Source organism: Lates calcarifer, linkage group LG17 (assembly GCF_001640805.2).
Source record: "Lates calcarifer isolate ASB-BC8 linkage group LG17, TLL_Latcal_v3, whole genome shotgun sequence".
In the NCBI taxonomy this organism is placed as follows: Eukaryota; Metazoa; Chordata; class Actinopteri; family Centropomidae; genus Lates; species Lates calcarifer.
Window position 1 is genome coordinate 23,717,039 of NC_066849.1, and position 23,847 is coordinate 23,740,885.

The following is a 23,847-nucleotide window of genomic DNA, read 5'->3' on the forward strand; positions in this document are numbered from 1 at the left end:
ATTTAACTCTGTGTGAGTTTAAAAATACAATTATGACCTTACATTTTAGTTGAAGAGAATACTTTTTTTGTGTTTAATTATTAAGTGTTTCTGTCAAGATTACAACTGTGTCTACGGGAAGCAGCGGAGTATATGTAGACAAAGATCACTTCACCTCATCGACAAAACATCACAGGAACTGATTTACTTTCATTGCTGCTTATTTTATTAGAACAATATCTTGGAAGAAGAAGAAAAGAAGCATTTTGTTCACAAAGTGTCCGACAACATTCAAAGTAAAAAGATGTGCACAACAATATGGAAAGAAGTACTGCCATTGGTTATTAAAACATATACAACATGGTAAAAACACACTGATCTACATGGATTTGACATGTTAATTTCCTGCTAAAGCACCTTGTACCTGCTATTGTTTCTTATTAACTGTAAATATTTGTACTGATGCTGATAGTAAAAAGGGCTATGTAAAGTATATGTTCATGGTTGTCAGATGTACAAAGTTTCCACAGGACGTGATGACCGGAGATTAAAAAGAAGAGGAATGTAAAGAAGATGTCGTCTGGTTTTTGCTGGATGATAAACAGCAGCACGCTCACAGTAGCTTGGCAGGTTTCAGTAAAGAACTGTTTGTACAAGAATTAACTGCATTTTTTAAAATCATATTTAGCATCTCAAAGCTGATTTGTTATTATGTGTTTTTGCATAATATCTAAGATTACAGCACAGCAGCTATTATAATATACAGCTCACAGTTTTTTATAGGAATATTAGCGGTTTAAAAAAAATTACTGTTAATGGGACTTTTGGTCAATTTGACTAATTTCAAAGCTGCTGCATCACCACTAACTTCACACAGCTTTGATTAAAGGGACAGTTACACTCCAAACATGCCTAAAAAATGACAAATTTGGAATGTACTGTCTGTTTAAGAGTTTGCATGATGTACTGAGTTTAAAAAGTGCCCTGCAGGCAGCAACATAAACATTCATTTAACGTGAAAAGGATGAGTCTTCATGTCACCATCAGAGGATTATCCTCTCTGCCTGTGTCTGAGTGCACATTTACAGTTACAATAATAAGCAGGGTATCGGTTTTAGTACTGAAACAATCAATTTATCTGCTTTTTGACAATAAGTTAATCGTCAGCCAGGCAAAAATACCAAACATTCATGCGCTCCAGCTTCTCAAATGCAAATATTTACTGTTTTTCTGTTTTTTTTATATCATTGTTAATTGAATATCTTTGGGTTATTGACAGTTTATTTAACAAAAGTAGCACCTGGAAGACGTCGCCTTGGGCTCTCAAAAATGTTGATAGGTATTATGGCTGTAGCTCGTCTTGGTTTGGAAAACCATGACACGAAAGCTACAACAATAAGTGGATTAATACATTAGTCGATCATCAGAAAATTAACCAGCAACTGTTTTTTGATATTTTATAAGTAACAGTGTTAAACATTTGCTGGTGAGGATTTGATGTTTTAATTTGTTGTATATTAAAGTAAATTGAATATCTTTGGGCTTTTTACTGTTGAACAAGACATATGAATATGTCAGATCTTAGGCTGGGAAATTACAGTGAGCATTTCTGACATTTTATAGACAATGACTGATTAACTGATTGAGAAGATAATCATCAGATCAACTGAAAATGAAAATAATCATCATGGAGCCCTACATGATGTTAGATATGAATACAAAATAAAAAGCAGTGATGGATATTTGTACTTTGTTTACAAGGCATCAGAATAAAATGCAAAAGCTGACAGAGCTGCAGACCAAGGTTACTTTCATTTGCACCATTTTGCATCCCCAAACAATTCAAATCCAAATCAGCGGAGGAGGACTCTTAAAGGGGCATTTCACCACACATCAAAACTCAGTTTACTCACCATGGTTAAATCCTACTCAGCCAGTGAAGACAACTGTATCACACCTTCAGTGGAGCTTTGAAAGACATAGGCATTTACCAAGGACGGTGTACTTAGACAATGTGAAGATGCATTATGGGAAATGTAGGATCCAACATTTTTGGAGTATGAGCCATATTAAGGGACTGAAAGTGAAGATATTTCGGCCTCTGCTGCTTCTGATCGTTTTTGCTTTACTCTGTCTCTGATTGGTGAAATACTAAAACTGCTGAAATACCCCTTTAATGTCCAAGACAAAATGGTCACAGATAGCAGAGGAAATGTGGAGTAGTGTGGCCAGGGAAAAGTTCAAGTAACAACATCTACAGCATCATTCTGTACATTTCACAGCTTCATCAAAGAAACAGATTCTAACTAAGGCTGCTAACACCTGCTGTTCAGATTACCTTCATATCAGAATTGTTAGTGGCATTTTTGTCTTAAATAGCATCAAAAGGAGTCAAACTTTGCATGAGATGTGTAATTTTCTTAGTCTACTGAACAGATACAGTAAGTGGTTAAAAAGTAATCACCAGAAAGACGAATGAATCTAGAAAATCATGCAAAAGAAGTTGGTCATTGCTCATTACAAAAAGAGTATAAAAACCTTTTTAGAAGAGAAATTTACTAGAGCCATTTTTTGTTTCTCGCTGCTACACAGTGGTCATTCATAAAGATCACACCTCTCTCAGCAGACAACACAGACCTGCAGTCATTCGTCCATTCATTTATTCACTCGTTCATTTAGTCAGATTCAAATGCTGTAGTACTTCAGGGCAAAGTGCATCGGTTCAATTCAAACCTTGTTGTCTCTCATGAAGAGTGTCAATCAAACAAACCTAAAAACAATCACAATGGAAACACATTCAGCATGACATAAGAGATGTTAATATGTACAATTCATTCAAATGGTAAAAACTAACGTCACACGTGTAACACATGTACACACATGGAGCCAAACAGGCAAAATTCTATTTTTGACCTGTCTGGCTTTCCATATATGTGCATACATGTTGTTGATACATGCGTGCATGTCGTCACATTCACAAATACAACTAATTAAATGGGAAAAACTTTTCAAGGAGATGCAGTCGAGTCCTCCACAGAGACAAGAGGGAGCCCAGGTGGCTGATGGGAGATGAGATATGTATGTGTGGAAAAATCCCTCCACAGTAAAACAACATGAAGTTTTAAGGCAGAGTCTGACCGCAGCAACACCGGAGCTCCTCTTTATTTGTTTGGTGTTAAGTAGCCCAGTCCAGCTCAGGCTGAGCAGTGGTTCAGTGAAGAAATGCTGCCATCTGGTGGTCGACTGGTGGAATTACAATCAAGGACAGAAGACGAAAGGTGAGAAAAGAAAGAAAAAGAAAGGAGGAGAGGGCACGAGAGGTCCTGTTTTCACCTGATAGTCCTGCTATCTACCTAATTAATAATTGATTTTTGCTGTTTGGGAGACATTAAACAAATATAAATAAATCATACTCATGCTGGAGGTCCATGAAAACATCATGATGTTATGGCATTCAACACACAACACAGCCAAAGAAGCACACACACTTACAACGTTGCAGTAGAAGTAACCTGATCATGTTTGGGAGACAATAAAGACACGTTAAAAACATGCGACTGGATGGGGGTGAGGGCAGGCATGAGGAGCAGAGTGGCTCAGGCAGGCAGACATCACCAACAGAGCACAGATAATGATGATGATGACAGGAGTGAGTTGGAACAGTGCAGCACTGATATTGTTAGTGGCAGCAAGTACTGTAAGCATTCCTGACCCTGAAAGTTAATAAACCCTGATATTCTGAGTTTGAAATCAACTGGTTTTTCTCTCCACAGGAGCTGGACTAAAAGTTTGGAGGAGAAGTTTACGTGTTAGGCGTCTGATTTAAGAAATGGTCAGAAATTAAGTAGCTAAGCTTAAATAAACACTGCAGTAGTTGTCTGCTAATGCCGTCTGACACAACAATCCTGCAATAAATCTTCCCTTCATGAAGGTTATAATGTTCAGTTTCAAATGTTTCAAATTGTGTGATCATTATTGAGGATGTAGTGCGTGGTGCTCATGTGCATCACAATGTCCTAAAAACCAGAGTGCATTTACATATTTTGTCAACATTAGTTAGGAAGATTACAAGATGTTCACCAAAACATTTAGCCAAACCACACTGATATAAATGGGATGGACAAAATATTATAAGCACCACCAACTGCACCTTCCTAAATAATCACAGAGTTGAATCAATATCTCTCTACAAAAACTGAACATTATGAACCTTAATGACAGTAGGATTTATTGCATGATGTTGTTTTAGTTTAAGTTAGGTGTACTTAATAAACTGTCAACTAAGTGTATGTTTAGCTGAAGCTGCTGCAGGAGTCACTTCCCGGTCTGAAAGGTCTTCTCAGTTTCATGCTCTGCTGCTTTTAAGACAAACAGTTAAAGTCAGAAACCTACAGTTCAAGATGGGACTTCTCCTGTGGCTACCACTTAGGATCCTACTTAAAGATATTAAATATATTATTGCCTGTTTATGGCTTTGGGATTATCTCTTCTACGTACAATATGACCCTCCTTTCTTCCTCTAGTGACCCAAAATGCTTTGCTGATCATGGATATGTGAGCATGCAGTCATGCAAACCTGCCTCCCAGCCCACTTCACGTCTCTCTCCCTCTCTACCTCTCTCTTTCCCCCTAGTTTTCTCTCTTTCTCAGTCACCCCCACCACCAATAATCAGCAATCAGCGTGAGCCCTCCACCAGCCAATCAAATCGCCCGGCCACCCTGCAGCCCTCAGGAACCTGCAGTCACATAGAGGAGAGAACCAGTTACTCAAACGCACACACCGAGACACACACAAGGTGCATCCATTAAAAAACATGATTAAAGTTAAGAAGGAGGTTTGTGTTTTAAGTCACTGCTCACTGACTGTGGAAGAACTGATAACTGCTGCCAGTCAGCTGTTCTCTGTATGGTCACTCAGTATTTGAGTGCCATGATGCTTTGTTTGTACAACAAGGTGTTGGCTGCAATTATAAACCTTCGAACAGGACTATGGCAGAATGAATCATTTTCAGTGGGTGAGCTACAGACCTATATTATCACGGAAACTCCAGTGGTCAGGGCTGTTTTTAATCAGCAACTCAAACAATGACCAAGAACAACCAGCATATGAGTACAAGATAATACAGACAGCGTCACCTGTCATTATATACAGGTTAGTGGTTGCTACAGAAATGTCGTACGGTCAACATTTCAAACTACTGCACAAGAGTACAAATTGAGTATTGGTTGCAGCTGAAAACAATCCCCAACAAATGCACTATTTACTACAGTTTTAGCAATGTTTGCTAGAAACTATGGAACTGCCACTCTTTAATTTTTTTTTCAATTAATGACTCATTTTTTGCTGACTGATGTCTTCAGAATGATCAGGCTTTGGGCTGAGTGGCACTGACAAGTACTGAGAAACAAATAAACACATTGTTGGTTTTCATAGGATTTGTTGACGATAAGAAAAAAAGCAGAATAATTCTTAGCCTTATCCATAAAATATTCTGATCTGAAAGGATACTCAATATCAAAATACAAAATAAGTCCAACAAGTTGTATCAATGTCCAATGTGAAAACTGTTTCAACAGTTGGAATCTGTAAGAAATTGAATCGAATTTTTATCTTTTTTAACTGTTTGATACAAAACCACCAAGGCTGAAGCCAGACAAACCTCTGTAAGTGTAATTCCACCTTTAGTGTGATGGCACAGATAACACAGAAAAATCAAATGTGCATGCCCACACATGCACACACACACACATACTGCAATCAGACAGAAATAAAAAACAGATGAAAATCTTTCACTTCAAACTATGTCGACACATGAATCCAAAGAGCTTTAAATCAGGGAGTTTTAAAAGGAAATGTCAAAAATAATTAAAGGAATGGATAAAAATAAAAATAAATTGTTTCTAATATATTACATAAAACAATTTTAAACACTTTGATCGACAAGAAGTGGTATAGCCTTGACATGGGGCTAAAAACAGCAGTGGAGACATCTTTCAAACACAGAGAAATGCCTCAAACATAATATAAACATCACTCAAACACCATCAAATAGGGTTTTCCTATTTGTCTTTGTGCTCAGACACTCACCTCTGAAACAGTCCCACATATGAGAGGAGGATGAGGACAAATGATTAATAGACAACACAGAAGGATAAAGAGATGGGATGGAAATCAGAAAAGAGAAACGGATGAATGTCCATGCAGGTGTTCAGATGCTGTCTTGTTCCTTTGTAGTGTTAAGTTGAAGAACAGAGAGCAGATGGAGAGACTGACAGAGGAATGGAGGAGAGGACAGAGGACAGTGTGGCTTCAGATGTAGGTGACAGCACCTTTGCTGTTTTTCTCCATGGTGATTTCTACGTAGGAGGTGGGAACATAGCCCTCCTCTCCGCTCTGCTTCCTCGCCCTCGTCCATCCATCACCTTTATCCTCCTCTATGATGTACAACACCTGCAAGCAATGGGAGAGGAGTTTTTAAAATTAATGCAATTAATCTGTGGATAATAAAAATATTTTTTAAATAGTTTGACATTTTGGAAAATGCATTTATTTGCTTTCTTGCAGAGTTAGGTGAGAAGATTGATACCACTGTCTTATCTGTACTCTAACCATGTACATAGAGCCAGGAGAGCGTCAGCTTAGTGTAGCATAAAGACTGGAAATGGTGGGAAACAGCTAGCCTAGCTGTGTCCAAATGTATAAGAACAGACATGAGGGTGGCATCCATTTTACTGTCTTAACTCAGAAAGAAAGCGAATAAGAGTATGTCCCAAAATCTTTAACTATTTCTTTAACAGTGTGACTTAAATTAAATCAATTCTAAACACAGATAAGTCAGTTTAACAATACTATCAAAAAGCAAACAAATTTTGCTAAAAATAAATAAATAATGAGTATTTTAAGTTTGAAAGTTTAAAGATGATCATTACCTCATCTTCTTTCATCACCAGCGTCCCCTCATTCTGACCTGTAAGTCAATTGAACCACAGTGAGACCACAGCCACAGCCACACACAGTTTGTCTCAAACTACTACAGATATTTGATAAATGTCCTGCATTAATACACCATCAGCAGCGAGCTGCCATGCAAGGTGCTGAGCATCTAGAGGAAACTGGGGTTTGGTGCCTTGGAAACTTTGACAAATGGACAGGAGGAGCCGGGGATCAAACTACCACCTGGATGATCTGCTGGAACTCCTGAGCCACAGCTGTCCATTTGTAGATTTAGTTTCTATGTTGGTGCACAATTACATTTTTTTTATTTAAAACATAGTGAAATATCTCTAATGAGTAATGTAAGAGCACTTTTTCTATAGACCGTAATCTAAGAGGCTGTTAAATAGCAACGTGTTGTTAAACACTTCTAATGTTAACTAACATTAGCAACAGTTGCTAACATTTGTTGGCTAGTAGCTATAGTAAGCAGCAAGATGCTATCATTAACATTTGTTTCTATGCCAAGTTAGCCACCTGGCTAGTTAGCTTAGAAAACCAAAATGCAGTTTGTCTGCTGATCTAATTCTATCATGACTAAACTGTCACAGCTAAATAACAGGTAACTATAAAAGCTACTTTTGTAGACACAGCAGCTTTTACAGGAACAAGACAGTGACAGGTGGGAGATTTCTGACGTGCTTCTTACCATCAAAGGAATACAGCGCTTTGCAGTGTCCAATGACAGGCAGCGGGTCATCATCATCAAATTCATCATCAAACTCATGAGGGTCAGGGTTTGGGTGTCCAGGTTGTGGAGGACTGGTGCGGTGGTGAGGTGTGTGATGCTCCTGATTGGTGTCGTCTGTGTAACTGCCCTCAGGACTGATGGGAAACAGGCAGCAGGAGTGAGCTTTGTGTTTGTGGGACTGAAATATGGAACTGCCCCTCGCTCAATACAATCACAAAGGTAAGACATGATGTAAATCACTCCCATGAGGAAAACTGAATGTTTGGAGGAATATTATGGGATGAACCACTGTTGAAAGGTCTACTAAACGAACCCAAATTAATAAAAATGTGTTTGTCAGTGTGACAAACAAAACTTCAGTGAGTTTGATCTTTAAAAATGCAGATCTGGAACAAGAACACATTTTAAATACATGTAGATCTTTTATTTTGTAGAGATACTACCTGGACAGGGTGAAAATCCTAACCAAGTAAATATCATTATTCTGTAATATAATCTCCATTCTCTTTCTGTGTGTGTCAGAGTACACCCTGTACATCTGTGTGTACCAGGGTTTGTTTGTTGATGGTTCTTACCTTTCTCTGCCCTGAGGAGTGTGATGGTGGTTGTCAGCGCTGTGTCTTCTGTCTCCTCTGGAGCTCTGCTTTCCCTCCACCTCAGATAACCAAGTCTGCCAACAGAGAAATTGAGATGAGACATCTATTAATATTACATGCACATATATTAATTGACAGCATCATCATTCACACTAAATAGATTTTTATGCATTTGACCAGGAGGTGGTGCCATCACCACCACAACAAGCCAGAAGCTGCATCCATCAAAAATTGAAATAATTCTCCCCAAGTCTGACATCTCTCTTCTTTACCTCATTTTTGTGGATTTCTGAGCGCAGCTTCTCCATGTTGCAAATGGTCTCTGATATTTTAGGTTGCAGGCTGTTGGGGTCTCCCATCTGTGGATTTTTCTCATACACATCCTTCATCTTGTTCAGGGCATCTCTGACAGAAACACACAAACATGCACGAGAGTTGATGGAGTGGACAAATCATAATAAACGCATCATTGGTCACTAAAATGAAGAACAACATCAGCACATCCACACTGTTCTACAGCTTCTTCATGGTACTTTTCCTGCCACAGTTTTAACCAAAAAAAAAAAACAGGTTATTCATGATTCTTTTGTTTCTTTTGTTTCTTGTGGCCTTGCAACTCATCACCCTCACTGTTTACTGCAGTCAGAGTCAGCTCAGCTGAATCATAGCTCTACACTGCTTATTTTCATGCTGGAAATCTCTGCTAGTGGTTGGGTCTGTGATTAGAGGCTGATGAGTTATGGCCAAAGCAGTTAAATCTAAAATTCAAACAATAAATTAAATCTATTGATGAAATGACATACTGTAACTTACTTTACTTTAACTAATCTAATGCTGATCAAATTGTTTCAAGAAACATGCCATAGAATTTGAGAACCAGGCTTCTTGTTCATGGTTTGGACTGGATAAGGAATTCTTGGCATCTAACCTCTGGTCCATCTCTTTCTGGAGCTCTTTGTTGAGTTCGTCGATCCTCTGCTGCAGCCTCTTCCTCCTCTGCTCCGGAGGTAAGTGACTAAAATCCTCCAGAGATGGGGCCTGGTGAGGAGAAACAGAATTTAACATCAGTTCCTTTAACTGTGTGTTACTGCATACCAACTCAGGATGAAGTCAGTGATGTTAGAGACCAACCCTGGGAAAATACAGCAGAATAAAGATTTTGGTGTATGTTTCCCTGAAGTGTGGAGAGATCTGTTAAAATGGCATTTACACCACCAACTTGTTCCCATTAGGTTTGCTGAGCTCAGATGCTTCAGTTTGGTCTGGTTTGTGCCTCCAGATATGAATGCACTTTCCATAGAAGATTTCAAGCTCAAATCAGCATTTAGCTACTAGTTGAACTTAAATGTCACATAATCCTCTTGATATTAATGCTACTCTCTCAGTTGCCAAAAAATAAGTCACATTAAAACTGACTGATGTGTCAAACATCCCAAGACATGTTAAGGTTGAAAGTTAATTCTTGACCTTGAAACTAATCTCACCACAAGGTCCATTAGTGATCGCTCTGAAGCTTTAAATCATGTCACATGATCTTCCTCAGCAAATTAAGTTTGCCCAGTTGTCATGGAAATGTACAGTACCGTGCAAAAGTTTTAGGCACTTGAGATGTTTGAATTCTTATTCATCACACAAAACATCAAGGAGCAAACATCTGCAGCATGACAATGACCTAAAACATACAGCCAGAGTCATTAAGAACTACCTTCAGCAACAAGAAGAATAACTGCAACAGACGGTACAGTGCCCAGAGAACATGAAACTATTCATGGCATTATTTTTGAAAGCATCCCCACTTTATTTTGGTGCCTAAGACTTTGCACAATACTGTACAAGATGTTCAAATTTCCATTTTCTGAGCATTTTAAGGAGTTCTCATCCATTTTCACCCAAAAGTTTAGACTGAAAAATTCATTCGTTACCTTGGAAACAGCAGTTGCAGTGAGACTGTTTTGCCAATTCCCAGACACGTAGGAATAAACAAAATTTCAATCAGTAACTTGGGCTGGATATTGTTTGTCCTTGTTTGTCCAGTTGGTATCCAAACATAAGTTAAAGTATTCAAAAGCTGTTTTTTGTCCTTGCTGTCTTCTAAAAATTGTCATCTTGCATCAGAAATGATACAATATCCCGAACAATGCTACTTTAACACTTGGGAAAACCTGTGGCTCTGTAACTGGGGAACTCTATTTGCACTACAGTGGGTGTAACATAGTTTTAGTTTGGTGAATATCATATGGTAGAGAGCAGGAAAACTATTCTAACTGGGAAAGGAACAATAGCTAACCATCACTACTGGGTTTATATATTGGATCCTATGGGAAATCCTACATGCATGAGCACGTACAAAGCTGGGTCTTCTTATAGCTACTCTATACACACACACACACTCACTTACCATCTTTACTGACCACTGAGGCATTAAGCATTACAGTAAAAAGAGACAAACAACATGGAATGCTGGTTAGTTGTCAGTGTGTCAAACAGTCAGTCAGTTCAAATATCTGCCTGTCAGCTGATCCACAATCCAGTTGGTCATTATGAAAACCAGTCTGATCAGTACATGTTCGCAGTGTGACCCTTGTACACGTGGAGGCTAGGCTAATAGTTCATGTATATTAAATAACAAGTTCATCAGCTCATGTTTACTAAACAACAGTTACACTTGTTATCTGATGTACAAGAACTACTGCATATGTATACTGGCCTTCTGCTGTGCAATGATTCACTTCTGATTTAGTTTCCTGCTTTCATTAGCACCCAGGGGGGTTATTCTGGTAAAGGGAGGAAGCATTTACAGGTGTATTTCTTCTTTCCATAACAAAGAGGTCTTTCATGAAAGTAAAACTGGGTTTTTTTCTGGCTGGTTGAAAAAAGAAAACTTCCTTAAAAGATACTCATAGGGATGATTTAAAATGCAATGGAGTTTCTAACTACTAGTAATGCTAAGGAGCAATGTTTTACTTGGTGCTTTGGTCCCATTTCTTGCATTATGCAAGAACACAAGAGCACATGTGCATACACATAATCCTGCTGACGGTTTCATGCTATTCTTCTTATTGACGTTTGGTGACAGTAACACCACATGTCATCTTATTGTAAAGTAAGAACAATAATTAAGCCTCTAGGATACATGCAATACATTTGGTAAACATTTGTTTGTTTACAAGAAATCTACAGGGTACTTTTAACTGACTTCCCACACAAATTTACAAATTCCCTGACTTTCTCTGACTAGAATACATTTCTCAGTTTTGATAATTTTCCATAACCAGTGAGAAATATTAACCAGACTGAAAATCAGCCAGTCATTGTCTGAAAGCAGAGAGCTCTGTTTTACAGCATACTGACACTGTTAGCAGAGCCACTCCAGCCCGTGCACACACACACACACACACACACACACCACTGCAAACTCAGGCCAGAACAACATCAGAGCAACACACCTGATGTTGTTAACACATTTTCAGCCCTTTTCCCCCACACAACACTGCAACCATGATGCCAAAAACCCTCCAAAGCTCTTAGACACACTTAAAAACACCGTCAGTCACCAAGGATCCTCCGTCTTGTGATTGGAGCAAAGAACTGTCTAATACAAAGGGAGGGAAAGAATCACAAAAATAAAAGGAAAAGAAGGAATCAGACAGAGAAGGTGAAAAAGACAGACAAACCAAGAACAGAAAAAAGAAGAAATGAGCAAGATAAACACTGCAACAGAGTGTCTGCAAGTAATATTTAGAAAATATGAATCAAATCAGACCAATGAGAGCAGGAGTCTGGCCTCATAAACAGGTCTGAGGCCAACTGTATAAAGGTCATTTAATGAACGGAGCTTAGTTGAAACTAACATATTTCATTGTAATCCAGGACCTGCAGACACAGTGTAGAAAATACACAAAAAACAAAATCACATCAACCTGCCTCAATCAAACACACTGCAACACTACTTCCTGTCTCACCCCTCTCCTCAGGCCCCTCAAATTCTGGGGGATTCTGGGTACTGTAGTCTTTATCTCAGACAGATAGTGGCTCACAAGTTCAGAACTGAACCGGGGTGGAGGGAATAGGGTGGAGGTGGGCCGAGGACGGGAGGAGGAAGAGAAAGAAGGTGGTGGAGGAGGAGAGGAAGAGGGGGACTGGTGGGGGAGTAGGAAGAGAGGACAAAGGCAGAGGTCAGGACGACACATTCTTTGGATTTGTGGTATATTATGAAAAATATTTCTTGTTTGACGGTGGGAGAGAGAGTTGGCCATGGTCACGTACAACACATGGAACTCCCTAAAGTGGACAAAAACAAGTTGGAAATTGAATTAAATGTCATTCCTTTTTTACTGGTTGGAACTGCAGATTTGTATTCATGATAAAAGAATTCAGATTTACAAGGATATTATTATCATCAGGGGTCCCACCAAGTCATGTGGGAGTATGAATAAGCATTACTCTTGCATGACTTTTCTTCAACAACTCAGAGCACTTTGATCACTGCAGCACTGACTCAGATTGATAAATTACAACCATCCTATAAATGTTTATTAAAATGTCTGACCAGGAGTGGTTGCCTTCTTTTGTGCTTTCATAATAGGGTTGTGAGAAAAATTCTTTATTACAGCAAAGTTTTCTTTTTTTCTGTTCTGATTTTCCTTTGCTTTTTTCACTGATATGAATTATGTGGGGCTCAACTGGGAAAAAAAAGTGATGCCATCTTTCTTCATGCATCAGTCATGACTTAGGAAGTGATTGATCTGATGACAGCTGAAGTTTTGTTTGGTCACTGTCAATCAAATCTGGGCAAACCACAATCCCACAGTCCTGGAGACACAAATTAAGTTTTTGAGTGTTAAACTCTTAATAAGTGATACCTTCCTCTTACTTTTGTTGTTGCTTAGATTTAAGATCTCAGATCAGGGGCTTTTAACCTCTACCTTGTATGAGACACACCTCTGAAAATTTAGGGCACTGTGTGTTTAACAATGAATCTAGTCCATATACACAAACACACACCCTAGTCATCAGACAGCTTTCTGATACTGGTGACGCATACATAAACCAACAGCAGATTGCTAATGATTAACCAACATGGTTTGTATGGAGAGGGGGCAAGGTCCAAGGAGTGTATCAGAGATCTGAGAGACTTTTTTGTTATCTCAAACAATGGAAAGGTGACAAAAACCTTTAACTCAAGACAAGCTGAGTGTTGAGAAAGTGAAACTCTAGAGGGAAATAATGTTAATAGTAGCTTTCTCCCTGTTTTCCTTGTGGGAGAGAAAAACTACAGAGGGCAGGGATGGAGAAAAGAAAATTGAGGATGTGACTAATAAAGCTGTATGATGTGCAGCTGCTAGGGTGGTGATTTATTACCTGATGTAAATGCAGCACTCACTCTCATAATAAATCTGTGAGGAAGTGAACACTGGTGCCTTTTTTAAGCTTGGATAGCTGACTTGCTAGCAAAATTAACTAATGTCCTTGTTTACAAAATGCACTTTGTCTAACTGCTATATCTGCAGTGCATTATGGACAGCCCTGAGGATTTCCAACCAGTTGCAATTCATCATTTATATTAACATATTATGTATACTAATAAAACTAATATAGTTTTTTTTAACAGTTGTCAGTCTTTTGAACTTAACTTGCATGTCACTGAGAAGTAATATACTACATTTTTATTAAAATATACCATACTATATAATGATTAATATGGTTGTGCCTCTCCATGTGACACTTCTGCTGTATTAGATAAATATGCAACATTGATATGAAGCTACAACGAGCATCATATAGTCCTTGTACCTTTGGTTTCTTCCCAAACAGCCAAAGTTTATTCTTGGTTCTGCTCATAGGGTGTTTTGGGTCAGATCGTGGTCCGGGGACCCCGTCTCTGTCTCGGTCTCCTTTGGGTGTGTTGCTGATGGACCCATCTAAGCCTGTTCTGCTCAGGTTCTGACTGAAGTCCTCGAAGGGGAAGTCACCTGGAGGTTCAAAGCCTGACTTAAATGACTCCACGACAATGGCCGAATCCTGGGAAGAGGGGACAGAGGGACAAGTGTAAGGTGGGAGACAAGAAGAGAAGGAAGACACACCAGATGTATAAGTTCTCCTATCCACATCCAGCCTTCCTCTGTTCCTGGTTTCTCTCTCCCTTCCTTTCATTCTTCCCCCTCTCTGCTACATACCCTTCGCTCATCGACAGCTTTGGCAGCAGAAACCATTCCTTCTAGACATTTGGAGATGATGGGAACAACTCTCCGCTCTGCCTCAGCAAAGCTCCGGTATGTCTCGCCGAGCTTCACCGTCCGACGTTCGTCCATGTCCTGCAGATTCTGTAACAAGGAGCAGAGGACATGGAATAAACAACAGCAACAGGCCAAATGCTGTACTGCTTACACTGACACTTTTACAAGGCTCTAGTTGGTTAAACAACTTGTAAGAGTTGGCAGATCCTTTCCCTGGGCAACACAGATACCCACTAAATATATAAGTAATGGTTTGCAAGAGACAAGCCAAGTTAAACATTTAATGGGGTACTTACACAGAGTGCTAGACTTTCTCTAAACATGATACTAGTTTGTTAATGTGAAGCTAATACTAAACATTAAAAGAGGTGGAACAATTTAAAAAAAGGTAAATGCTTCAGTGCTTCTGGTACTCAGATATCTGAGACAATAGGCAATAAAGGCTGAGTAAAAATCTGAAGTCTATTTATTAGGTAGTTCTGCTGTTTATTATTCTTCTTGTGTCCAAAAAGAATACTATCACATATTGTTAAACATTTACACAATTATATATTTGCAAATATCAAACTATGAGTCTAAAATAAATAGATGAAATTATAAAAAGCGCTCCTTAAACAACCTGACCCAACTACTACAACTAGAACAAAAGAACTGAGGAATATCAGATTGGAAAAAAAACATTCTATAAGTAGCATTACTGTATGCAGCAAACTTGAAAAACAGACCTTTGAGGGAGCTGAGATCAACGGCTTAAAAAAAACAAATCAGGACCTGCAGATAACCTGTGCTATGACTGTAATAAAATCCCATCCCTGAAAGAAAGTAAACTCAAGTCAAGTATCAATGTGAAGCTGCAGACTAATATTGTTTGGTTTACCTTGAAGATGTTTGGTATGGAGTTGTTGAAATGTTTCCACTGCTCTGCATTGAAGTTCTGTAGCTGAGCAGCGTACTCGTTCTTACTCTCATCAGCCATGTGAGTCCGCAGGTAGAACTGGGCTTTGGCCTAAACAATCACATCAGTACACACGTTAGAATCACATTAGTTGATGCCACAACAACTACATGTCTGTCTGTAGTCCACCACACAACAAAACCTAAGGACACAAATATTGTTATTATGGCCATTATTGAGCCCTCAGTGATTAAGCTGTGACAGAAACTGTGTGAAACCCAAAGCAGAGAAAAATAAGAATAGTTTACATGACAGCTTTTACTGTTGCCTTCATAGAAACAGTATCTCAACACTCTTGTCAAAGGAAACAACCTCTATGAGAATGACCAAACACTTCTAATAACCAGTTATTTCTATAGATACACAGTTATTTGGTAAATATGGGTTCGCGTAAAAAATGTTAAATCTAAAGTAGCTCATCTAAAAATAAGGCTTTCTGAGCTGGATTTTGTGACTTTACCTCAACTGGAAACTGTTTATTTTCCTTCAACCTTTGACTTTATTCACCAGGTCTAATTATACAGTCAGTGTGTGGGAGAAAGAAGAGCAACAGTATAATTTCATAGGCACCAATTATACACTACTAACTCTAAGTAAACCAAAATATGAGGAATGAGGATAGTGAGCTGAAGTTACTGTAGTTAAAAAAAGGAGAGAAAACTGTGTATTTATTGCCCACCATGTTGAGAAAATTAACTGTGGCTCACATAGTACTTTAGTCATCTGCCCACTGTAGGACTGAGTCAGCATGCTCATATTTTTTAATGATAATAAAAAAAGAGAAGCTGGGGATGGCTTAAAGATGAACAAAAGATTTACATCAGCTGTGTTGCAGGTGGGAGCTTCCTACCTTTTCCACTTCTGACTTGGTGGCATTGATGTCATTATCTAACCGCTCATAGGTCACCTGGGATTTCTCTGCTTCCTTACACTCTCTCTCAAACTTCCTTTTACTCTATAAAATGAAACAAAGAAAAACAAGGAAGGTACCATTTTAAATGCGTCAAGAAACAAGAATACAATCAAGAATACAGTGCATAATTCTTCATCATTCTATTTCTTCTCAAACTCAAAGAGTTATGAGAAAATAAAACTAAAAAATATGTGAATGAGAGGTGAAAAAGCCAAAGAGGGGAAGAGGGAGATGAATCAGAAAGGGAGATAGTTTACTTCCTGCCAGCCCATCTGGGTTACATTAGTAGTGAAGGAAACACAGTGAATAGCTGAGACATTACAGTCCAGTCACTAGGTAGTCACTATTAAAGTCATGCAGACCACACACTGGAACACTCTTAATCAGATGTACTGCAGTAAAGCAACTCAGCTAATGGGCTAGAGGCCAGAAAATGTGACTGGACATGTATTATGTATAAATTTAACATGCAGCAATTAGTTTTTTACCTCTTATGGAATTGTGGTGGTTAATTTTAAGTCTTGTAATGAGCAGCTCATTATAAAATATCTCAGCAAATGCAATTAAATGACCTCAGAAGTGAACAAATGGAATCTCTCTCTGGAGCCTCTTAGGAGCCAAAAAGAAGGTTGTCATGGGCCAAATGTGGCACATGGGCCTTGCTTTGATTTGGGAGGAGCTAGTCTGCACTGTGGCCTGTGTGTGTGTGTGTGTGTGTGTGTGTGTGTGTGTGTGTGTGTGTGTGTGTGTGTGTGTGCACGTTTGTGAGTGTCTTTCCTGATCCTGGCCCCTGTCCTTGGTCCCTGTAGACCAGGAAGATTGCCAGGAAGAAGAAAAGGACACTGCTGTCTTTTCACAGTCAGAAAAAAGTATAATATCTTACTTTACTTTAATTCGGAATTAACAGTACAGAGGAACCTCTAATAATCATTTCTGACATAAAAACATACACAAGTCGGAGTAAGGCTATATTTGTGTCTTCGCAAATTGATGGTATGTGTGGAGGTCGGGCGAAAAGCGGATCCCCATTTGTCCTCTAGTTACCTTTGTTAGCATTTCTTGCATTCCTCATGCAAACAAGTATGAAATGAGTGCAGCTGGATGTCCATAACAGACAATATTTACACTAAACACTTTTCACTGTCCTCCCCAACCCCCCCACTTACATTGTCCATCTGTTTCCAGCAATGATCCAAATACTGCTGTGCCTTCCTGCCCTCCTGTAGATGCTGCTCATTTACACACACACACACACACACACACACACACACACAAGCAAAGAGAGAGAGATTTACAGAGAAAAACAGGACAATACATGTAAATATATAAAAATACATTCATATACACATGCACAGGATTGTGTATGTGACAATTTATGTCACATACACAATAACGATCCACTGGAAAGAAAAGAGCAGAGGCCACAGCCACAGATTTACAAGAGTCCAGTGACTAAAGCAGTAAAATAACAAACTGAGATTGAATTACTCTGTAAACTGGCTACTTATTAGAGAAGCCCGTCAAATTGGAAGACTGACATTTAGCATGTAGAGACGACACATTTCATATCATGTTTGACAAAATATATATAATTTGACAAAACAATCCAAACTCAAGGTGTTTTATCTGAGCTTTTAATGAGACTGAACAGTCTGAAATCAGCTGATTGAGTTTGCTCAGTAGTCAAGAAGTCTAGATATAACGAAATCATAACAGCTACTGACCTTGCATGTAAACAATTAATCTCTATGACAACTAAGCAAACTCCATGTGCCCTTAAAGGTCATTGGCCATGATAGTTCTTATTAAATGTCATGCCTTCCATCACAGCTTCTGCTTAAAATCAGCTTGCTAAGTAAAGAAATCAAAGACTGGCCTTGAGGGCAAGGATAATTCACAAAAACTTAAAATGGATTAGAAAATGAGTGGAAAAAAAACTCACTTTAAAAATCGAAATCAAAGAATCCACATCAAACCAGTTACCTTTAATTTTAGAATCTGCATGTAGATTATTGTTTGTGGGACTGTTCTACTATTTCTTCAAAAGTACTTTTATCACCAAAAACATAAACAAAAGAAATCATTGCCATTATATATATTTTTTAAAATCAAGATCAATACTGGGAACAACTGCATGTACATCGTGCTTTATATTGTAACAGAGTGAAATCTAATGGTATATTTCATGTTTTAAAACACAATTCACAAAGAGGGCGCTGTTCTTCCAAAGCATGTGGATTTCAGACTTTTCGTTTATAGCATCAGCAGATGGTGGGCGAAGTGAAAGACAGATGGTTAACATCACATCCAACATACTCATCCTCTTGGGTAAAATCAAACAGAAAACAAATGCATATGAAGCAACACAGTGGATACAGAGGGAAGATGGCTATATGACAGGAAGCAACAGTTTTTCTGGGGAATGTGGTCTTAATTATTAATAGAAAACTGAAAACCACTGACAATAAAGCTCATGTGTGACTTTTATTCAATAATATACAGGAAGTAGTGAAGCATGAATTTGGTAATGTACTCACATGCTTCCTCTCAGCTTTGAGGTCCTGGCCGTACCTCATCAGCTCTCCATACACCTTGTGAGCCATCTCCTCCGCCACCACCTCCCTCTGACCAGCATAGTCATTGAGTTCATTCAGTATGGAGTAGAACGACAGACATGATGTGAACCTGCACAACAGACACACGTGAAAGGAAATCACACAAAATGCTTCCTCTCTGGTCTGCTGCCAGGTGTATCTGCTGTCATGCAATTTCATTTTTAAGAGTCCATGCAAGACGAGAGGCTAAATGACACAAGCAAACTATGTATAGTCTATAATGTGATTTTTTTTTAAATATCCAGCATCATTTCAGCTTAGCTGACTGCATGAAGCTGAAGAATAACTGAAGCTGTAAAACAGCCTATCCTTTATAATGCAGTGCTTTACAAGGTGCAAAAGAGTGGGTGTCAATATTACCATGACATAAATCTATTTCAGTAAGGATAATGATAGGAGTGGACCTCCTCTTAATGTATGCTTTATCTGTATCCTCTCCTGTTGTATACAATATTAGTTAAAGAACACTGAGTTATTGTGTGGTGTGAAATGTGCTATTAAAATAAAGTTGCCTGAAACCCTTCCACTGTGCTCTTTTGTCACAAGACCAATTAAGCTCTTAAATTGGTAAATCGGCAGACAGACAGGATTTGTCAAACCACATCAAAAACCCAGTGTTAAACATTATTTCCAGTGCTAGGAGGAAAAAGACAGTGTCTAGCAGGCCTTTTCTGCCCTTACTCTCTGCAGACGTCTAAGAAGTAAATAAAAGCAGAAAGACTCAGGCGAAATAGAACAAATCTATTGACCCTACTCACCTTGGCTCCTCATCCTTCGAGCGTTTTGGACAGTATTTCTTTACCAGGTTCCTGATAGAAAAAGGGAAAGAGGGAGACACAGAGGTTAAAAATACCGTCTGATATTTAAAGCATGACAGAGAGGCAGGTAAGCAGACAAAAGAGGAAGGCAGTCAGACAGGCACACACGCACATGCGTACACACACACAAACGCACAAACCCACACAGAAAGGGAGAGGATCTCAGCACATTATTAAAGATGAATCAAAGATTTAAACATCAAAGTCTCTGCCTGTCCATTCCCTCAGGCTCTGACAATACCAACTGCAATAAAGCAGTGAGTTAATGATTTAACTAGAGCGCAGAGGAATATATATGTGTGTCAAAGTGTGTGTGTGTGAGAGGGAGAGAGGGAGAGAGGGAGAGAGAGAGAGAGAGAGGGAGGGAGAGAGAGCAAGTTCTCTTGTTATAAATGAAAAGAGGGAGCCTTTCTGCTTGATTTATTGTCTGAACCACATGTGCTGTAAAAACATGCACACTGTAACACAGACAGTGTGTGTGTGTGTGTGTGTGTGTGTGTGTGTGTTCTGAAATGATTTTCCCTCTTTGAAATCACACACCAGCAACTACTGGACCTCTAGTGGTTTCTAATGATGATTACTAGATTATTGCTTGAGGAGTTGTTTCAACAAGCATTGCAACAGTGGATTAACAACACATAAATACATTACTCCACACTTTGTTTTTATTTCAACATTTCAATGTTTCACAGGGATGTTCCAAGTAAATCCTTAAGATCGGTATCCAGGGATATTTTTAAAAGATTGCTATCAGCTGAAATAAAACTGATCAAAATCCAGTCTTCTCTTTAGCAAACTGGCCAATGGCTGACAGTCATCACAATGTTGATCAATCATGATTCACAGAGGCGTTACAGAGTGAAGGTTCTTCACTGGCAAACTATCTTTGACAAGTACTGACCGCGGCGTGGAGACCGCACACAAACGGTTTGTCATTTTAAACACCAAAAGCAACACTCAGCACTGGCTAAAATGAGAAGCTGCAGCTCAGAGTGTTCTGCTTTGCTAATGAATATTAGTGAACATGTGTATCTTTCCAACCTCAGAGTTGGTTTTATCTTTTGAATGAATTAAAATCTTACTTTGGCACACAAACTTTCCCTGCTTTCTTTTACCCAATACCGAGGCACTGAAATATGCCTGGATAGGCCTCAATAAATCAGCAGGCGAGTCTTTATTTGTATCGCAAAACCGTGGATTAAAACGTACCGACAGTGAACGCTCTCTTTCTCTGCTATACCTGTCATTAACAAATAATTCCTGGTCGTTATACTGTTACTCTGTAATACTAAAATATTGTAATGACAGAAGGAAAACAAAGTACATAAAAAATTATATTACCTTTACAGGAGTAGCCCATAAGGTGACCTCCCTCCCCAGCCACTTAACTTCATCTCCAGCAGGTCATATCAGCTGTCACTAATTAACACTAACTCCATGAGTAACCTGATGATTGATGAACATTATGTATGGACCTTGCTGGGTTTGTGTGCTCTCTCTATGTCAGAGCCTGTACTCAATCTAAGATGTTTGTGAATAATGAACCTCTATTCAGACTAAGGATAATAATAATGCCTTAAATACCTTACCTGGAACAAAAATGAGTGCAGGGCTTATTTTATACCCTGTATCCAGTCATGGAGGGCAACCATAGTAATATTTGGGATGATTCACAACATCCCAACACAAAGATGAGCATATCTGAACTTTCTGGTCTTCTCTCCCCTCATTTAATAGCCTCTATGATGTGTTTCTGCCATTGACTGATAGCAGCGCAAAGTTGTTTTTTCGTCCACTGTGGCAAACCTGTAACCATTTGTCAATCAGCCTCAGGTGAGAAGCATGATACCAAATTAATCAAACCTGCAGATGAGATGCACTCTCGCACATGTGTACTTGTATGCTGTTTATTGTCACACTTATCCTCTTTGTACAAACTGGGAGGGAGAGTCCACCATCATCATGTGTCACTGACTGGTTTGAGGTTCACTTTCATTCATAAAATCTACAAATATAAACATTTGCTGTTTGCACTGTTAAGTAGAACAGTGAAGTCTGTCCCAATCACACAAGTTGTGAAACACAGCGAGTGATGATTGGTCAGGGTGTAACATGTCTATTGGCCAAAACTGCAAGAATTTATGACTATCTGCCTCATCTGACACATCATTTAAAAAAAGCATGATGCAGCTTTTTTTTTTTTTTTACTGCAGATCTACTCAATATTATATACAATATCAAAAGACCTTTTATATACCTGCTCATCTGTATTAGCTGTTGTTTGTGTGTTTGTGTGTGTGCGTGCATGTACCGTAGCTGCTTGGCGTAGTTTTGCTCAATTTCCAGCCTCTCCTTAACAAACTTTGCATAGCGCTCCAGAAAATCAATCCCCCACTGAGTGTGTTTGTCCAGATTTTCAAACTGGTCCTGAAGATGGAAAGAGGATAGAGAGGGAAGATACTTTTAATTCATATGAATGGCTTTGAATTGGCAAGAAACACATCACTGAAACACATTTTTCAGATTAAGCACAACATTTGGAAGTATTTAGCAGATAGTAAAAATAAATGGATAAAAAGTAAAATGGAGGTGGAGGTAGATTTGACAGCTGGAAGGAAAACTGGATTAAAATTCAGGGTTACACAACTCAGCAGTCTGTCTGCCTGAATATAACTTATTCACACAAACAATCACATACATCATACCAGATTTAAACCCACACATGTATGAATCAAACTGCAGCATCGCATTCACCACATGCATTACTAACATTACAAGCAGCCAATATTGCCGCAAGATAAAGGTGGAAAAAGAGCTTCCCCAGTAAAGTTCACAATCATTACAAACTACATGTGAATGCCAAAAGACAGAGGAAAACTCAAAACCTTTTTTTCTCAACTCAACTCTGTTTTCCTTTCCTCCCCTCTCTCACCCTTCTTTCATTCCTTCATAATTCAAGATTATTGGTATTTTGATCAGGAGTCCAAAGCTGGAAATGATTACAAACCCAGTCTAAAGGCCCATTCAGACTGCATATATTCATTTAGGGGAGGTGTGGCGATGTTTACATGACCTGCACTCATCAGTGATTTTCATTCTGTCCAGAATGCATAGTTCAGACTTAATTTCACTTCACACAGTATCTTTGCTTCATGTCTCTCCTGCATCCCCCTGAAGAGGCTTTTGTCTTGCTCTTTTGGCTCTGTCCTGCTGAATGTCCATGTCTATTACAGACCACATAATTGTAATTTCATTTCCCTATGGTTAAAATGCTGTCCAGAATGATGAGTTAAATTACAGAGGAGCATGGTGAATATTTTACTCCCCACCTCCCCATGTAATTTTAATTCCATTTGAATGGGAGTGAATGTAGTGATATTGTGGTTTAATTTCTATTTCTACTAGTAATATAATTCAAATCTGGCAACAACATCACGGCATGATGATTTAGTCGATCAGTTATATATTATGTCAACAACACATCTCTTCCCTCTTGGTGTTTGTGTCCTCAGGATAGACTTTCAACAATGGCTCTGCCCAACCGGAAAAACACAATCATTTATAGCTCCCTGAGCACACACACAAGGGATCATAGTAGCTGATTTGTAATCAGATGTCTATTTGTGCTGACAACAAACAATCTCCACCCTTTTCCCACCATGGTCTGTGTGTGTTCTGGCCAGAATTTGATGTAGTTTAGGGTAAAGGGTCAAAATTGTGGATTTATCACTTTTATTCTTCTTCTTATCAATGTTATGTTATTATGTCCACGCCAGCAAGGACTGTTCTCTAAACTCCATTACTCCAATATTACTATAGCAAAAATTTACCAATTTCACATCATGTCAGGGTTTTCTGCTGTATTTATTAGCAGAGGTTAGCTACCTCACCTAAAGCAACCTCTGGTAATGTCATGACAAATTAATACATTTTATGAAATAAAGAGCAAAGTGCCATATATTTAATAAATGTGACTACATCTACTGAGTACACGGACTGATTTGTGAGAGAATCAGTGGGTGTGCTTATTCTTTTTCTGGATGTGACTTT

The 23,847-nt window shown here is 38.7% G+C and overlaps 1 protein-coding gene across 2 annotated transcripts in view; it reads right to left on the minus strand.

Moving 5' to 3' along the window:
* Positions 1-182: 182 nt before the first annotated feature.
* The window catches only part of fnbp1l (formin binding protein 1-like), a 48,267-nt gene continuing 24,602 nt past the window's right edge, over positions 183-23,847 (minus strand). The window contains exons 2-16 of one of the 2 annotated variants that reach the window (XM_018670870.2): positions 22,109-22,224; positions 19,738-19,788; positions 18,902-19,049; positions 17,531-17,593; positions 16,302-16,406; positions 15,374-15,502; positions 14,437-14,583; positions 14,054-14,281; positions 9,189-9,298; positions 8,533-8,665; positions 8,240-8,334; positions 7,623-7,798; positions 6,910-6,947; positions 6,310-6,430; positions 183-4,715 (exon numbers count right to left, since the gene is read on the minus strand). In XM_018670870.2, coding sequence (XP_018526386.1) covers positions 4,708-4,715; positions 6,310-6,430; positions 6,910-6,947; positions 7,623-7,798; positions 8,240-8,334; positions 8,533-8,665; positions 9,189-9,298; positions 14,054-14,281; positions 14,437-14,583; positions 15,374-15,502; positions 16,302-16,406; positions 17,531-17,593; positions 18,902-19,049; positions 19,738-19,788; positions 22,109-22,224 — 1,668 coding nt within the window. In that variant the 3' untranslated portion in view covers positions 183-4,707. Of the gene's footprint in view, positions 6,431-6,909; positions 6,948-7,622; positions 7,799-8,239; positions 8,335-8,532; positions 8,666-9,188; positions 9,299-14,053; positions 14,282-14,436; positions 14,584-15,373; positions 15,503-16,301; positions 16,407-17,530; positions 17,594-18,901; positions 19,050-19,737; positions 19,789-22,108; positions 22,225-23,847 lie in introns of both variants that reach the window. The other variant, XM_018670871.2, reaches the window with a different exon arrangement.